Raw genomic sequence first — 10,923 nt, forward strand, 5'->3', positions numbered from 1 at the left:
TCCACGAAGAGCCAAGTTTGGACGTTTATATATTCCCCTATGTACAATATTTTACCTATGTAAAGCAAAATCCAAAATCTGAGTTCTTTTTAGCTATAACCATTACTCCGCCTTGATGATATATTACAGGGTCAAACTCTAAAAGTGAATTACATTGTCAACGGACACGAGTACCATTTGGCTTACTATCTCACGGATGGTAGCTAGCCAAAATGGGCTACTTTTGTCCAATCTATTCCACTTCCACAAGATCCGAAAGCATCCTTATTCGCTACATATCAAGAAGTTAGAAGTTGTACGTAAAGATGTCGAGTGTGCTTTTGGGGTCTTGCAAGCTTGATTTGCCATAGTAAAAAATCCAGCTCTTTTATGGGATAAAATAAAAATTGGAAAGATAATGAGAGCATGTAACATTATGCATAATATGATAGTAGAAGACGAACGAGATGGGTACACTAAGATTGATGTATCAATTTTCGCACAACTGGAATCAAACCAAAGTTCACAAGTGGATTTCACGTATTCTACAGATATGCCTTCAAATTTCGGCAATATGATGAGCATTCGGAATCGAGTTTGTGATAAAACAATACATCAACAATTGAAAGCTGATTTGGTTGAGAATATATGGCAAAAATTTGGAACAAATCAAGATTTCAACTAATCGGATTTTTCTCGTTTACGATTTGTATTTGTATTTTTAATATGCTTTTATGTCATTTTTATTTGAATTTTTATGTATGATTTTCTTTCATGTTATGAAATTCAATAATTCAACTTACAAAAAAAAAAAAAATTAAGAACTTTTTCTCCCATTGGACGATGAGAAAATGGTTCTAAACTTTTCAAATCACAAAATTAACTATTAATTTATTTATTTGAGCCCATAGTCTCTAACCAATAGACTTGCTCTTCCAAGCCTAAAGAGACTAAGTTTAGAATTGGGCTCGACCCAGTGTTTTTAAAAGAAACACAGCTCAGAAACTTTGTAGTTGACGAGAGTATATGAGTTGAGAGGAGGCCCAGGCTACGTGTTTGGAATCATCTTCGATGAAGACGACGATGCAGTTGAACCAGACCACATGTCTCGACTGTATTCGCATGAAAGCATGAGGTGGTCCCTAGTCTCTTCATAGTTGGAACAGAACGGGCAGGAGGCAGAGACCAGTAGTCCCCATGCTGCAAGCCTTGATCGTGTAGGCAACCTATCGTAGTTTGCGATCCACATGGTGAAGTTATGTTTCGGGATGGCTCCTTTGAACCAGACCACATCAACCCAGTTCTTGATCTGTTGTCGCGGCCTGAGCACTTCCCAAGTTGTCGAAGACCTGAAAACACGCAAAGAAGAATCACCAGCCACCCATTCATATTCATCACAATCATCAACATTTAAAGGCAAATCAATAGTTGTAAGGTGAGCAAGTAAATCAACTTCCTCTTGAGATCGTGGGTGAGGAAGGGACCAGGAAGATCCTGCTATAGCATCGGCGACAACGGCATTGCTCATAGCACGCAAGGCTCTAGGCCCCGTCGGACCAATGTGATCAATCAGTTGGCCCATAGGAGTCCACTGATCATACCAGAAGCTTTCTTTGCGGCCGTTACCCAGTCTCGTTTTACAAAACTGAAGCGCAAGGGGTCTCAGGGCGAGTAGCTTTCTCCATGCAGTGCCAATCCGCCCACAGAGAGGGAGCTCTAGAGAGTAAAATCCAGATGAACTTGAGGCATAGCACCTGGTTCCAGGTGGAGAAGCTTCTAAGGCCTAGACCGCCTTCTTCTTTAAGGAGACAGACAGTTGTCCAGGCTACTTTCGCTATGCTTCGCTTCTCTATGTTACCAGACCACAGAAACCGGGAGCAGAGAGATTCAATGTTCCCGATACAACCCTTAGGCAGCACGAAGGCGGAGATCCAAAAATTAACCGTTCCAAGGATAACCGTCTTGAGAAGATGAAGTCTCCCCGCAAAAGAAAGTAGTTTCGCTGACCAGGACTGGAATCTCTGATTAATCTTGGTCATTAGAGGAGCATACTCCGATATTTTTAGCTTCCGGCTCATTAGAGGAAGGCCTAGGTACCTGATCGGGAACTGACCAGATGGAAAACCATAGCTAGTGATAGCAGCGGTTTCACTCTGGTCAACTCCTGAGGTGAATAGCTCCGTTTTTGCTGTGTTCATGTGGAGACCAGACCAGGAAGCGAAGTCGTCTAGACATTCAGAGATTCCATGCAGACTGTTGCTAGTTCCGTCGAAGAAGACCATGACGTCGTCTGCGAACATGAGGTGTGAGATCTCCAACTCTGCCGTTCTAGGGTGGTAGCCGATGGTGCCTGCTTTATACCGCAAGAAGAGCAGTCGAGATAGACATTCCATTGCTAGCACAAATAGATACGGTGATAGGGGATCGCCTTGTCGGATCCCCTTGGTACTCTTGAAGAACCCGCCAGACCCACCGTTAAACGAGACAGAGAAAGATGCTGTTGATAAGCATTCTGATATGAGTCTTATGTAACTGTCCGGTATCGCAAGAGCCTTAAGAGAGGCTAAAATAAAGTCCCAGCGCACACAGTCGATTGCTTTCCGAAGATCCACTTTCAACATGCCTCTTGGAGATAGCGACTGGGTGTTGTAGCCATTAACAAGGTCAGTAGCAAGCAACACATTCTCCGCTAATAGGCGTTCTGGCAGGAACGCTGACTGTGACTTGGATATCATGAGAGGGAGAATCTCTTTCAGACGAGATGCCAGAAGATTGGAGATGACTTTGTACACAGTATTAAGGCAAGAGATAGGTCTGAAGTCCGTTGTTAATGAGGCGTTGGTCTTCTTCGGTATCAGAACCAGATTTGCGGAGTTCCATTGCTTCAAAAGCTTTCCTGACGTAAAGAATTCCAAGACAGCTTCAGTGACCTCGGGTCCAACAACAGACCATGAAGCTATGAAGAACTCAGTGGAGTAACCGTCCGGGCCTCCCGTTTTGTTTCTAGGTAGCGAGAAGAAAGCTTCCTTAATGTCAGCCGCCGAGAAAGCTTTATCAAATCCAGCGGCCTGCGCGGACATACATTTAAAATCAAAGAGAAGATCCAAGTCACTTTGGATGAACATGGGTGTTGAAACCGGGCTCCCGAGGAGGTCTGAAAAGTAGTCGACACACAGTTCCTGGATCCCAGATTGTGATTTCACTCTCTCCCCAGACTCAGAGAAGAGGAAATGAATGTGATTCAAAGCCTGTCTAGTTGCTGCGTATCTGTGGAAAAGCGTGGTGTTGCCATCTCCAAAAGCGAGCCAATTTATGCGGGATCGTTGATAGAAGAACGCGGCTTCAGCAGTTGATATTTCCTCCCACTCGTGAAGAGCTCTTAGTTCAGAGGAGGCATTGACACGCGATGGGGAGGATAGCATCACAGCTTGAGCTTGGAGCAGTCTCTCATGCGCCTGAGCAGTTTTCTTTTCGATCCCTGAATAATTCTGCTTGCTAAAATCTCTGATAACCTTCTTGAGCAGCTTTAACTTCTGAGCAACTCTGAACATGGAATAACCTGTAACATTAAAAGAGAACCAACTAGCACAGATAGTGTCAATGAAATATTGGTTCTCAAGGAGAAAATTATAGAATTTAAACTGCTTCTTGTATATTATCATATCCGGTTGCAGGGAGATTGCGATGACTGCATGATCAGAGAAATCCGGACTTCCGAAGAAAGCCACCGAGGAGGGAAACGCTGTGTACCACTCACTGGTTACCAGACATCTATCAAGTTTTTTTAGCAAGTGGGGATAGCTTGCGCTTTTTCCACCAGGTGAAAGTAGTCCCTCTGAAGTTTAGATCCTCAACATTTATTTCAGAGAGACAAAGATTAAACTCCCGAATCCTCTTGTCCATGTTCAGCGAAGGTGGAAGAGAGTGTTCGGAAGGGTCGCGGATTTGGTTGAAGTCCCCAACGATCAACCATGGTTTCGTGTCTAAATCATGAGAAGCTGCAAGGGAGGCAATTTCAGACCATAGAACAGACCGCTCTGCAGGGCCGTTGGAGGCGTAAACAACTTAGATAAACACCTTAGTCTGAGGAGTAGTAGGCCAAGCGACTTCTGCTGTGATCATCTGAAGAGACTTGGATATAATAGTGACAAAAAGCGAGGGATGCCAAACCATCCAGATTTTCCCAAACCATCCATCTGAAGGTCTGTCGACATAAAAAAATTAATTGGTTTTGGGACCCCTGCCCCTGTTTCCTTTCTGGCCCGAGAATTTCTTTTTATAATTAACTAGCGTGAAATCTGACTCATGCGTGGTGAACTCCCCTTCCTCAAGATCAGAGTCGGATGACTCCACATCAGAGGAATCATGCTGAAGGTCGGAGTTAGAAGTTCTAGAGGCACTAGAACCGCTTCTAGAACGCATAGACTGGAGATAAGAGGGAGTGGCACCGCTCGATTCTCCTATCACCTTATCCTTTCCCGTGCCCAGTTTTGAATCCTGGCCCGATACGGCTTGGACAATCACACTTTGAGTATGAAGAGGAGGAGAAGAGGGTGTTGTGCTGACCTCTGGAGTAGTCTCCCCAACTCTCCACTTTTGCTTCTCTTTAGATCTACCTCTTCTTGTTTTTTTCCCGGATGGTTCCTGCCTTTGCTTCTGCGGAAAGTTTGCTAGAGCATGTGTCTTGGAATTGCAAAGGGAGCAGGCCTTCGGTACTGTCAGACACCGCTTCGTAGCATGCCCAACTTCCTTACACACTTCACAAACCTTTGGTATTTATTTTCTTTTTTTGAAGAAAAATCAACTTTTGGTATTTTTATGAATTTTGCTCCTGGTTATTCAAGTAAATTAGTAATCAAATTCCGTATATTTTCAACATGTTTGACGTTGTACTTTACAGACATATTATTTAACAGAGTTTAGTTTTGTATCCATTTTAACTGAGGCTGTATACACACATATTCATATACATACAGGTATTTTAGTTCTTAATCAAATTGCTGAAGACATTTTCTTAGAAGCTGCAAAATTTTGTAGTTAAACGGATTACAAAATATATATGAAAACAGTAACTAAGTGTAATGGCTATGAGTTCCAAAAAAAAAGGTGTAATGGCTATAAAATATGAATTGTAGTGTTGGTATAATGTTGATGCATCCTTCTGGCCTTTTGCCATTCAGAGATATTCCACTTAGTATTAAATTATTTTAAAGTTTATTACAAAGTTTTAATTGTCAGCAAATATATAAAATTGTTAGGTGTCAATCTTGTCATTATCAACCATTCCCATGTTCCACTCCACTTTGATTGCCCTGGCTTTTGAAGTTTTCATTTTGTAGATAAACAAACCAAAATTATAACCTAAATGTGAACCAATCATGTTTTATCTTTAAAATAAAACAAAAATATATATCAGCTGTGAAAATTATTTTTTCCATATTTTAATATTTAATTTCTTGAATGGTTTGAGAAATAATTACACAGTTACAAAATTAAAAGCTACATCTTAATTTTTAGGCAAAAATCTAAAATTACCACCTCAACCAATAAAATCTAAATAACTTTTATTTTGCTAATAGCTGCACTTTTTAATAATCAATAAATTTTTGAGAGAAAATCATAGCTAATTTAACTCACCTCTTGTTGTTAATAGAATACTAGAAACAGTATATATTCTTTCCTAATAAAAACGAAGGTTAAAAGTAAATATGTAATTTAATAAGATAAAAACAGCAATATGTGCTATTACCAATTAAAGAGAGAAGTGGGGAAAATGACGAAAATGCCATCGTTTGTTCAAAAAGGAACAGCGAATAGCCAAACAATATCCGTGCATGCTTCCATATAAAACAAATACAAAAAGAAAAAAAAACAATAAAACATCGTCTGGCTACTCCCTCACTTCTCTGCTACACACGAACTCCATCCATCTTTTTAAAAAAAAATAGTATTTCTGATTTGGGAAATTTTCGAATTTATAAAAAAAGAAAAGATTAGAGGTAAAGGGCAAGGAAGGGCATCTCTCTCTCTCTCTCTCTTATTAGATTTCATTCTCCGTTTTATCTTTCTAACTCGGGTATAGATTCTCTCTTCTATTGCAGCTTCCTTTGGTGGGTACTACTGGTTACGTTTCGCTTCTGATCGACACATCTTCATCTTTCCTCCCCTTTTGGCTCCATCGATTTCTGTTATCCGATCACGACCCAAGTCCAGCTTTTTTCTTAGGCTTCCAACAACAAGGTTTGTTCTTTTCATCCTCTTTGTTTCCTGTTCATATTGAAGTTTTTTTTATTTTATTTTTGTAATCTGGCTTCTGCTTCTGAGTAGCTATTAAGCTAGATTGAGTTTTTTTTTTCTTTTTTTGTTGGTTTTGATAGGCTTCTGCTTGTGTCAGTGAATCATCATTTAGAGAATGGAGTTTGATTCTTCATGTAAGCTGTTTATCGGTGGGATCTCTTGGGAAACCACTGAAGATAGTCTCCTTCAGTATTTTCAGACCTTTGGTGAGGTTCTAGAGGCTCTTGTCATCAAGGATCGTCTCACTGGTCGTGCCCGTGGCTTTGGTTTCATCGTCTTTAAAGACTCCAGTGTCGCTCAGAGAGTCCTTCTCCAGAAACACATGATTGATGGCAAATCTGTAAGTTTCACAAATCATTGATTGTTGCTTTTTGAAAGTGTGAATTCAGTTTGGTTTCTGTGTAAAGACTGAAGAGAAAGAGCATGTCTCTCTGAAAATGTATATATATATATGTTGCTCAAAGTTGTTTGCTTTATATCACTTGGCACTTGCAGCTGCTAATTTGTAGTATCATCCCATCATTGATGCCAATAGTTTGTAATGCTACATTTCTGCCATTCATAATTTCAGATTTGTTATGTAAGAACGGTATAACCATCTTAAATTTATAATGTTGTTAATCTTGTTGGTGTGCGACAGGTGGAGGCGAAGAAGGCAGTTCCAAGAGATGATCACGTACCACTGAACAAAAGCAACAGTAGCCTCCAGGGGTCCCCTGGTCCAGCACACTCTAAAAAGATATTCGTGGGAGGGTTGGCATCTTCAGTAACGGAGTCAGAGTTCAAGAAGTACTTTTCTCAGTTTGGGACTATCATCGATCTCGTGGTGATGTATGACCACAAAACTCAGCGCCCGAGAGGCTTTGGCTTCGTTACATACGACTCAGAAGAGGCTGTAGACAAAGTTTTGCGGAGAAAGTTCCATGAACTCGATGGTAAGATGGTTGAGGTCAAAGTGGCCGTCCCCAAGGAAACATCTCCCATCCCAAACAGGAACATTAGCAGCTTCAATAGTTTTGGAAGTAGCGGGATGAGTTTGTTGCTCAACGATTACACACAAGAGTTCAACCTGAGTCCAACCTCAGCAAACCCTGAAGTTAGGTACAGTCCAGCGTTGAGTAACCAACGCAGCTTCTCTCCGTTTGGCCACGGATTCGAGATTGATCTGGATTTTATTGAGAGAAACCATAATCAGAGTAATGTTAGTAGAAGGCTGTTTAGCCCTGGATATAATGCAAGTCTTAGCAGGTATGGTGGCCAAGGGAATGGTTCTGTTAACCGAAATCAACTATGGGGGAATAATGGTGGTTTGAGTTACATGTCAAACGTTGAGTTAAGTGGAGGGTTCAATGGGAACTATGGAGTAGGAAGCATAGGAGAGAAGTGGGGAACAGTTGGTGAAGGGCGTATTAGTTATGGTATAAGCAATGGAATGGGTTTAGGATCTAGAGGAGGAGGAGGAGGAGTTCATATGAGCAGCTCGGATTGGGGAATGTCTAGCGAAGGAGGAGGGATGCGCGGTTTTGGGTACATGAACAACACAGAGGTAAGAACTAAGATAGACTTTTGCTCTTGATGATTGAGCCAACGTGATGGATTTATTACTAATGAATGGTACTTTTGCAGGAATTGCTGCTAGCTTAGAGACATGACATATCTACACTTTAGGGAGATGAGATGATTTTGGAGTGAGTTTTTAGAGAGCAAATTATCAGAGTCCCATAAATTTTCAAATTTTGAGTTTCTTTGCTTCTTTTTTGTTTTAATTTGGAATTTACTTTTTTTTTTTAATCCTTGTTTTGTTTGCTGTAAAATGACAAATACAAGTGGAGGAAAACAAGAAATATAGAGAGTTTCATGTCACTTTTTGGACATCTAAAGCATTTTGTTAATTTCAAAGAATTAGAGTAAATATGGAATGAGTGAAGGTGTTTGGTAGACATTTAGAGCATCTCCATAAGAAATTCTATAACTTCAGAGATAAAGTTTTCTGCTCTCCAAAAAAGAACTTCAAATTTAGAGTCTTTTGGAGCAAAACTTCATATTTGGAGTTTCACTACTCAAAACTCCAAATTTGAAGTTTCATCTTTTTATTTGCATTTTGGTTCTTATAATTAATTACACATCACATTTATGATTCTTAAGTATTTTCACATTTATCGTTTTATTCTATAAAACTTTTATATAACATAAATATTTCAAATTTATTTTAATAAATTCAAATTTTACACATAAATTAAATATTTTTTTTTTATAAAAATGAGATTTATAATATTTAAAACTAGAATTAGACAACAAGAATATTACAAAAGAAACTTAATATTTAAAAAAAAAAAAAAACATGAAGACATAATTATTACACAAATTTAAATATTATAATAACACTAATAGTCTAGTAAATTTTCTTCGAACCTTTAAAATATTGTCCAAACAAATTTTGTGTAACCAAAGATAGAGAATTACAGAAATAATTTTATAGAATAATGTGGTATTTTGCTTGTAGTTTAATATTTAATTATGTACTTCTATTTATAATTTTATATTTTAGTATAATATTTTATTAATTAATATTACTGTAATATTTTTATATATGTGCTAGTTATTAATAAAAGTTGTATGAAATTACATTAATTATGACAAATATAAAGACCATAGTGTAAATTACAAATAATTTTGAAGTTAAATTTGAAGTTTTGTTTTTGAAAGAAAACAACTTGAAACTTCAAATATAGAGTTTTGTAAACTCTAAAATAGATAATACTTTTGGAGATGCTCTTAGAGCAACATTATTGAGAGTCTCTTAAGGCATCCCTTAGAGGAGAGGGGTGGGAACCGAGGAAGAAAGAGAAGGGAAAAACCCTTAGTTAAAGGCTGTCCCTTACTCTCCAACGACCAAAAAAAAAAAAGAAAAAAAAAAGCAAAATAAGGGACTCTCTTTCTCTCTCTCTTCATCCCACCAATAATGTTGCTTTTAGAGCATCAGCATCGACGTCTTTAGTAGACGTCCTTAGTGTTTTGAGCTTAAAAAATAAATCAAAAAGCCCAAAAATCAAAACAACGGAGGTTAACTTAGATCTGTTCGATGGGCGTCCTTAGTGGCACGTGTCGCAGTTTGAGAAGGGTCGGAGACGGTTAGGGCAAAACACGACATTCTTCAACACACCTGAACTCTTCCTCTCCCGATCCTCTCTCGACGGTGATTGATTTGGCGATAGGGTTCGTCGCACATCTCTCTCCAATCACGGCGACTTCTCTCAGAATCTCTCCATATATCTCCCTAATCTCTCCCCAATCTCTGTTCAGCTTCGATATCATCGGATTCTCCGTAGATTCATTTGAAGAAGGTATGTATCTTCTTCGTTAGGATCCCGATTTCGAATCTGTGTTGTGTGTAATCCTTAAATCGAATCTGTGATGCTATGGTTTCTTGTGTGCCATTAGAGAACGATGCTATCATTTATTGCTTCTCATCAAACTTGATAGGTTGTACTTGTCTCAAAACAATATTCTAGGTCAGTTAGGAAGTATGTATTATATTTCTGATAAAAACATTAACGAAACTTGATAGTTTTGTGGTTTTATTAGGAAGTAACTTTTAAAATATCGTGGTCTGCTTGTAGTGTAGTTAACGAAACTTGATTTTGACATTGTAAACTAGAGTTAATAGCTATGTACTTGTAGTTTTGTAATAAGTGTTGATTAGACTTAGGTAGATAATGGTTAGGTGTCATGGAGTTATTACCTGGTTATGTTTGTCCTATTTAATTAGATAGAATATGGTTGAGCTTTAGTATCTCCAAATCTTCTTTCTTAATTTTTTCCGAAAAAAAATCTCTGTGGTAGTATCAATCTCTTCTCTGTCCTTGTTGCCATGAATCCAGGTAGCCAGTACCCTGGTTATGTAGATTACCTTCATAGCGTTTCAGGAAATAATGCTCAGGGAAACTTTCCTTATGAAAGTTTTCCTTATAGTCTCAACCTTGGAGCCTCTCAAATTCCCCATTTCAGTTCACAACAGACTGAAGCTCCATCCCAGCCTGATAACCCACCAGTGGAGACACCAGTGGAGCGGATGGTGAGAAAGAAATGGAATCTTGTTGATGACGAGGTCCTGATCAGTGCCTGGCTAATCACATCAAAAGATGCTGTTGTCGGCACTGAACAGAAGTTACGGAATTTCTGGAAACGCGTAGGACATTACTTTTCAGCAGCTCATCATGAGAAGAGAGATGGAGAGCATTGTAAGCAGAGATGGCATAAAATCAATGGGGATACAAACAAGTATTGTGCAGCATACGCAGCTGCGGAGAGGCTTCAAAGTAGCGGTCAGAATGACAACGACTTAGTGAAGAAAGCTCATGAGATCTACTTTGCGGATCACGGCTCCAAGTTCACCTTGGACCATGCATGGTGTCTTCTGAGATACGAACAGAAGTGGCTGAGCCTGAACACTCCAAAGTCTGGCGGTGAGAAGAGAAAGACTGGTGAGGTTGGTTCCCAAGCATCAAGCAGTAACGTTGGTGAGGAAGAGCCCCGTCCTGAAGGTATCAAAGCTGCGAAAGCAAGAAGGAATTCTAGGAAGGGGATGGCTGTCGAGGACTTTAAGAGCGTCCATGAGCTCAAGATGGAGGATTTGGCGAAGAAGGA

The 10,923-nt window shown here is 39.3% G+C and overlaps 3 protein-coding genes across 4 annotated transcripts in view; 2 read left to right on the forward strand and 1 right to left on the reverse strand.

Annotated features, from left to right (window-relative positions):
* Positions 1–1,027: 1,027 nt before the first annotated feature.
* On the reverse strand, positions 1,028–1,561 carry LOC106308750. Its single transcript, XM_013745872.1, has one exon. The coding sequence runs from the start codon at positions 1,559–1,561 to the stop codon at positions 1,028–1,030; it is 534 nt and encodes a 177-aa protein (XP_013601326.1).
* Positions 1,562–5,851: 4,290 nt separating this feature from the next.
* LOC106307845 (heterogeneous nuclear ribonucleoprotein 1-like) lies at positions 5,852–8,141 on the forward strand. Of its 2 annotated transcripts, none has more exons than XM_013744919.1 (4): positions 5,852–6,219; positions 6,374–6,616; positions 6,917–7,822; positions 7,903–8,141. In XM_013744919.1, the coding sequence occupies exons 2-4, from the start codon at positions 6,392–6,394 to the stop codon at positions 7,918–7,920; spliced, it is 1,149 nt and encodes a 382-aa protein (XP_013600373.1). In that variant the 5' UTR covers positions 5,852–6,219; positions 6,374–6,391; the 3' UTR covers positions 7,921–8,141. The 2 variants fall into 2 exon arrangements, with proteins under 2 accessions (XP_013600373.1, XP_013600372.1); XM_013744918.1 differs by having other exon boundaries at positions 5,853–6,219; positions 6,357–6,616.
* Positions 8,142–10,147: 2,006 nt separating this feature from the next.
* The window catches only part of LOC106308751 (glutathione S-transferase T3-like), a 4,106-nt gene continuing 3,330 nt past the window's right edge, over positions 10,148–10,923 (forward strand). Inside the window, exon 1 of the mRNA XM_013745873.1 lies at positions 10,148–10,912. Coding sequence (XP_013601327.1) covers positions 10,148–10,912 — 765 coding nt within the window. The remainder of the gene's footprint in view (positions 10,913–10,923) is intronic.

Source organism: Brassica oleracea, chromosome C8 (genome assembly GCF_000695525.1).
Source record: "Brassica oleracea var. oleracea cultivar TO1000 chromosome C8, BOL, whole genome shotgun sequence".
Classification (NCBI taxonomy): domain Eukaryota; kingdom Viridiplantae; phylum Streptophyta; class Magnoliopsida; order Brassicales; family Brassicaceae; genus Brassica; species Brassica oleracea.

What these genes read in the sequence shown, in the direction of transcription:
- LOC106308750 (XM_013745872.1), bottom strand. Translation starts at nt 1,561, where the DNA reads ATGGGCCAACTGATTGATCACATTGGTCCGACGGGGCCTAGAGCCTTG.
- LOC106307845 (XM_013744919.1), top strand. Translation starts at nt 6,392, where the DNA reads ATGGAGTTTGATTCTTCATGTAAGCTGTTTATCGGTGGGATCTCTTGG. An exon ending in ACATGATTGATGGCAAATCT is followed by an intron (nt 6,617 to 6,916) that starts GTAAGTTTCACA and finishes GGTGTGCGACAG; the next exon opens with GTGGAGGCGAAGAAGGCAGT.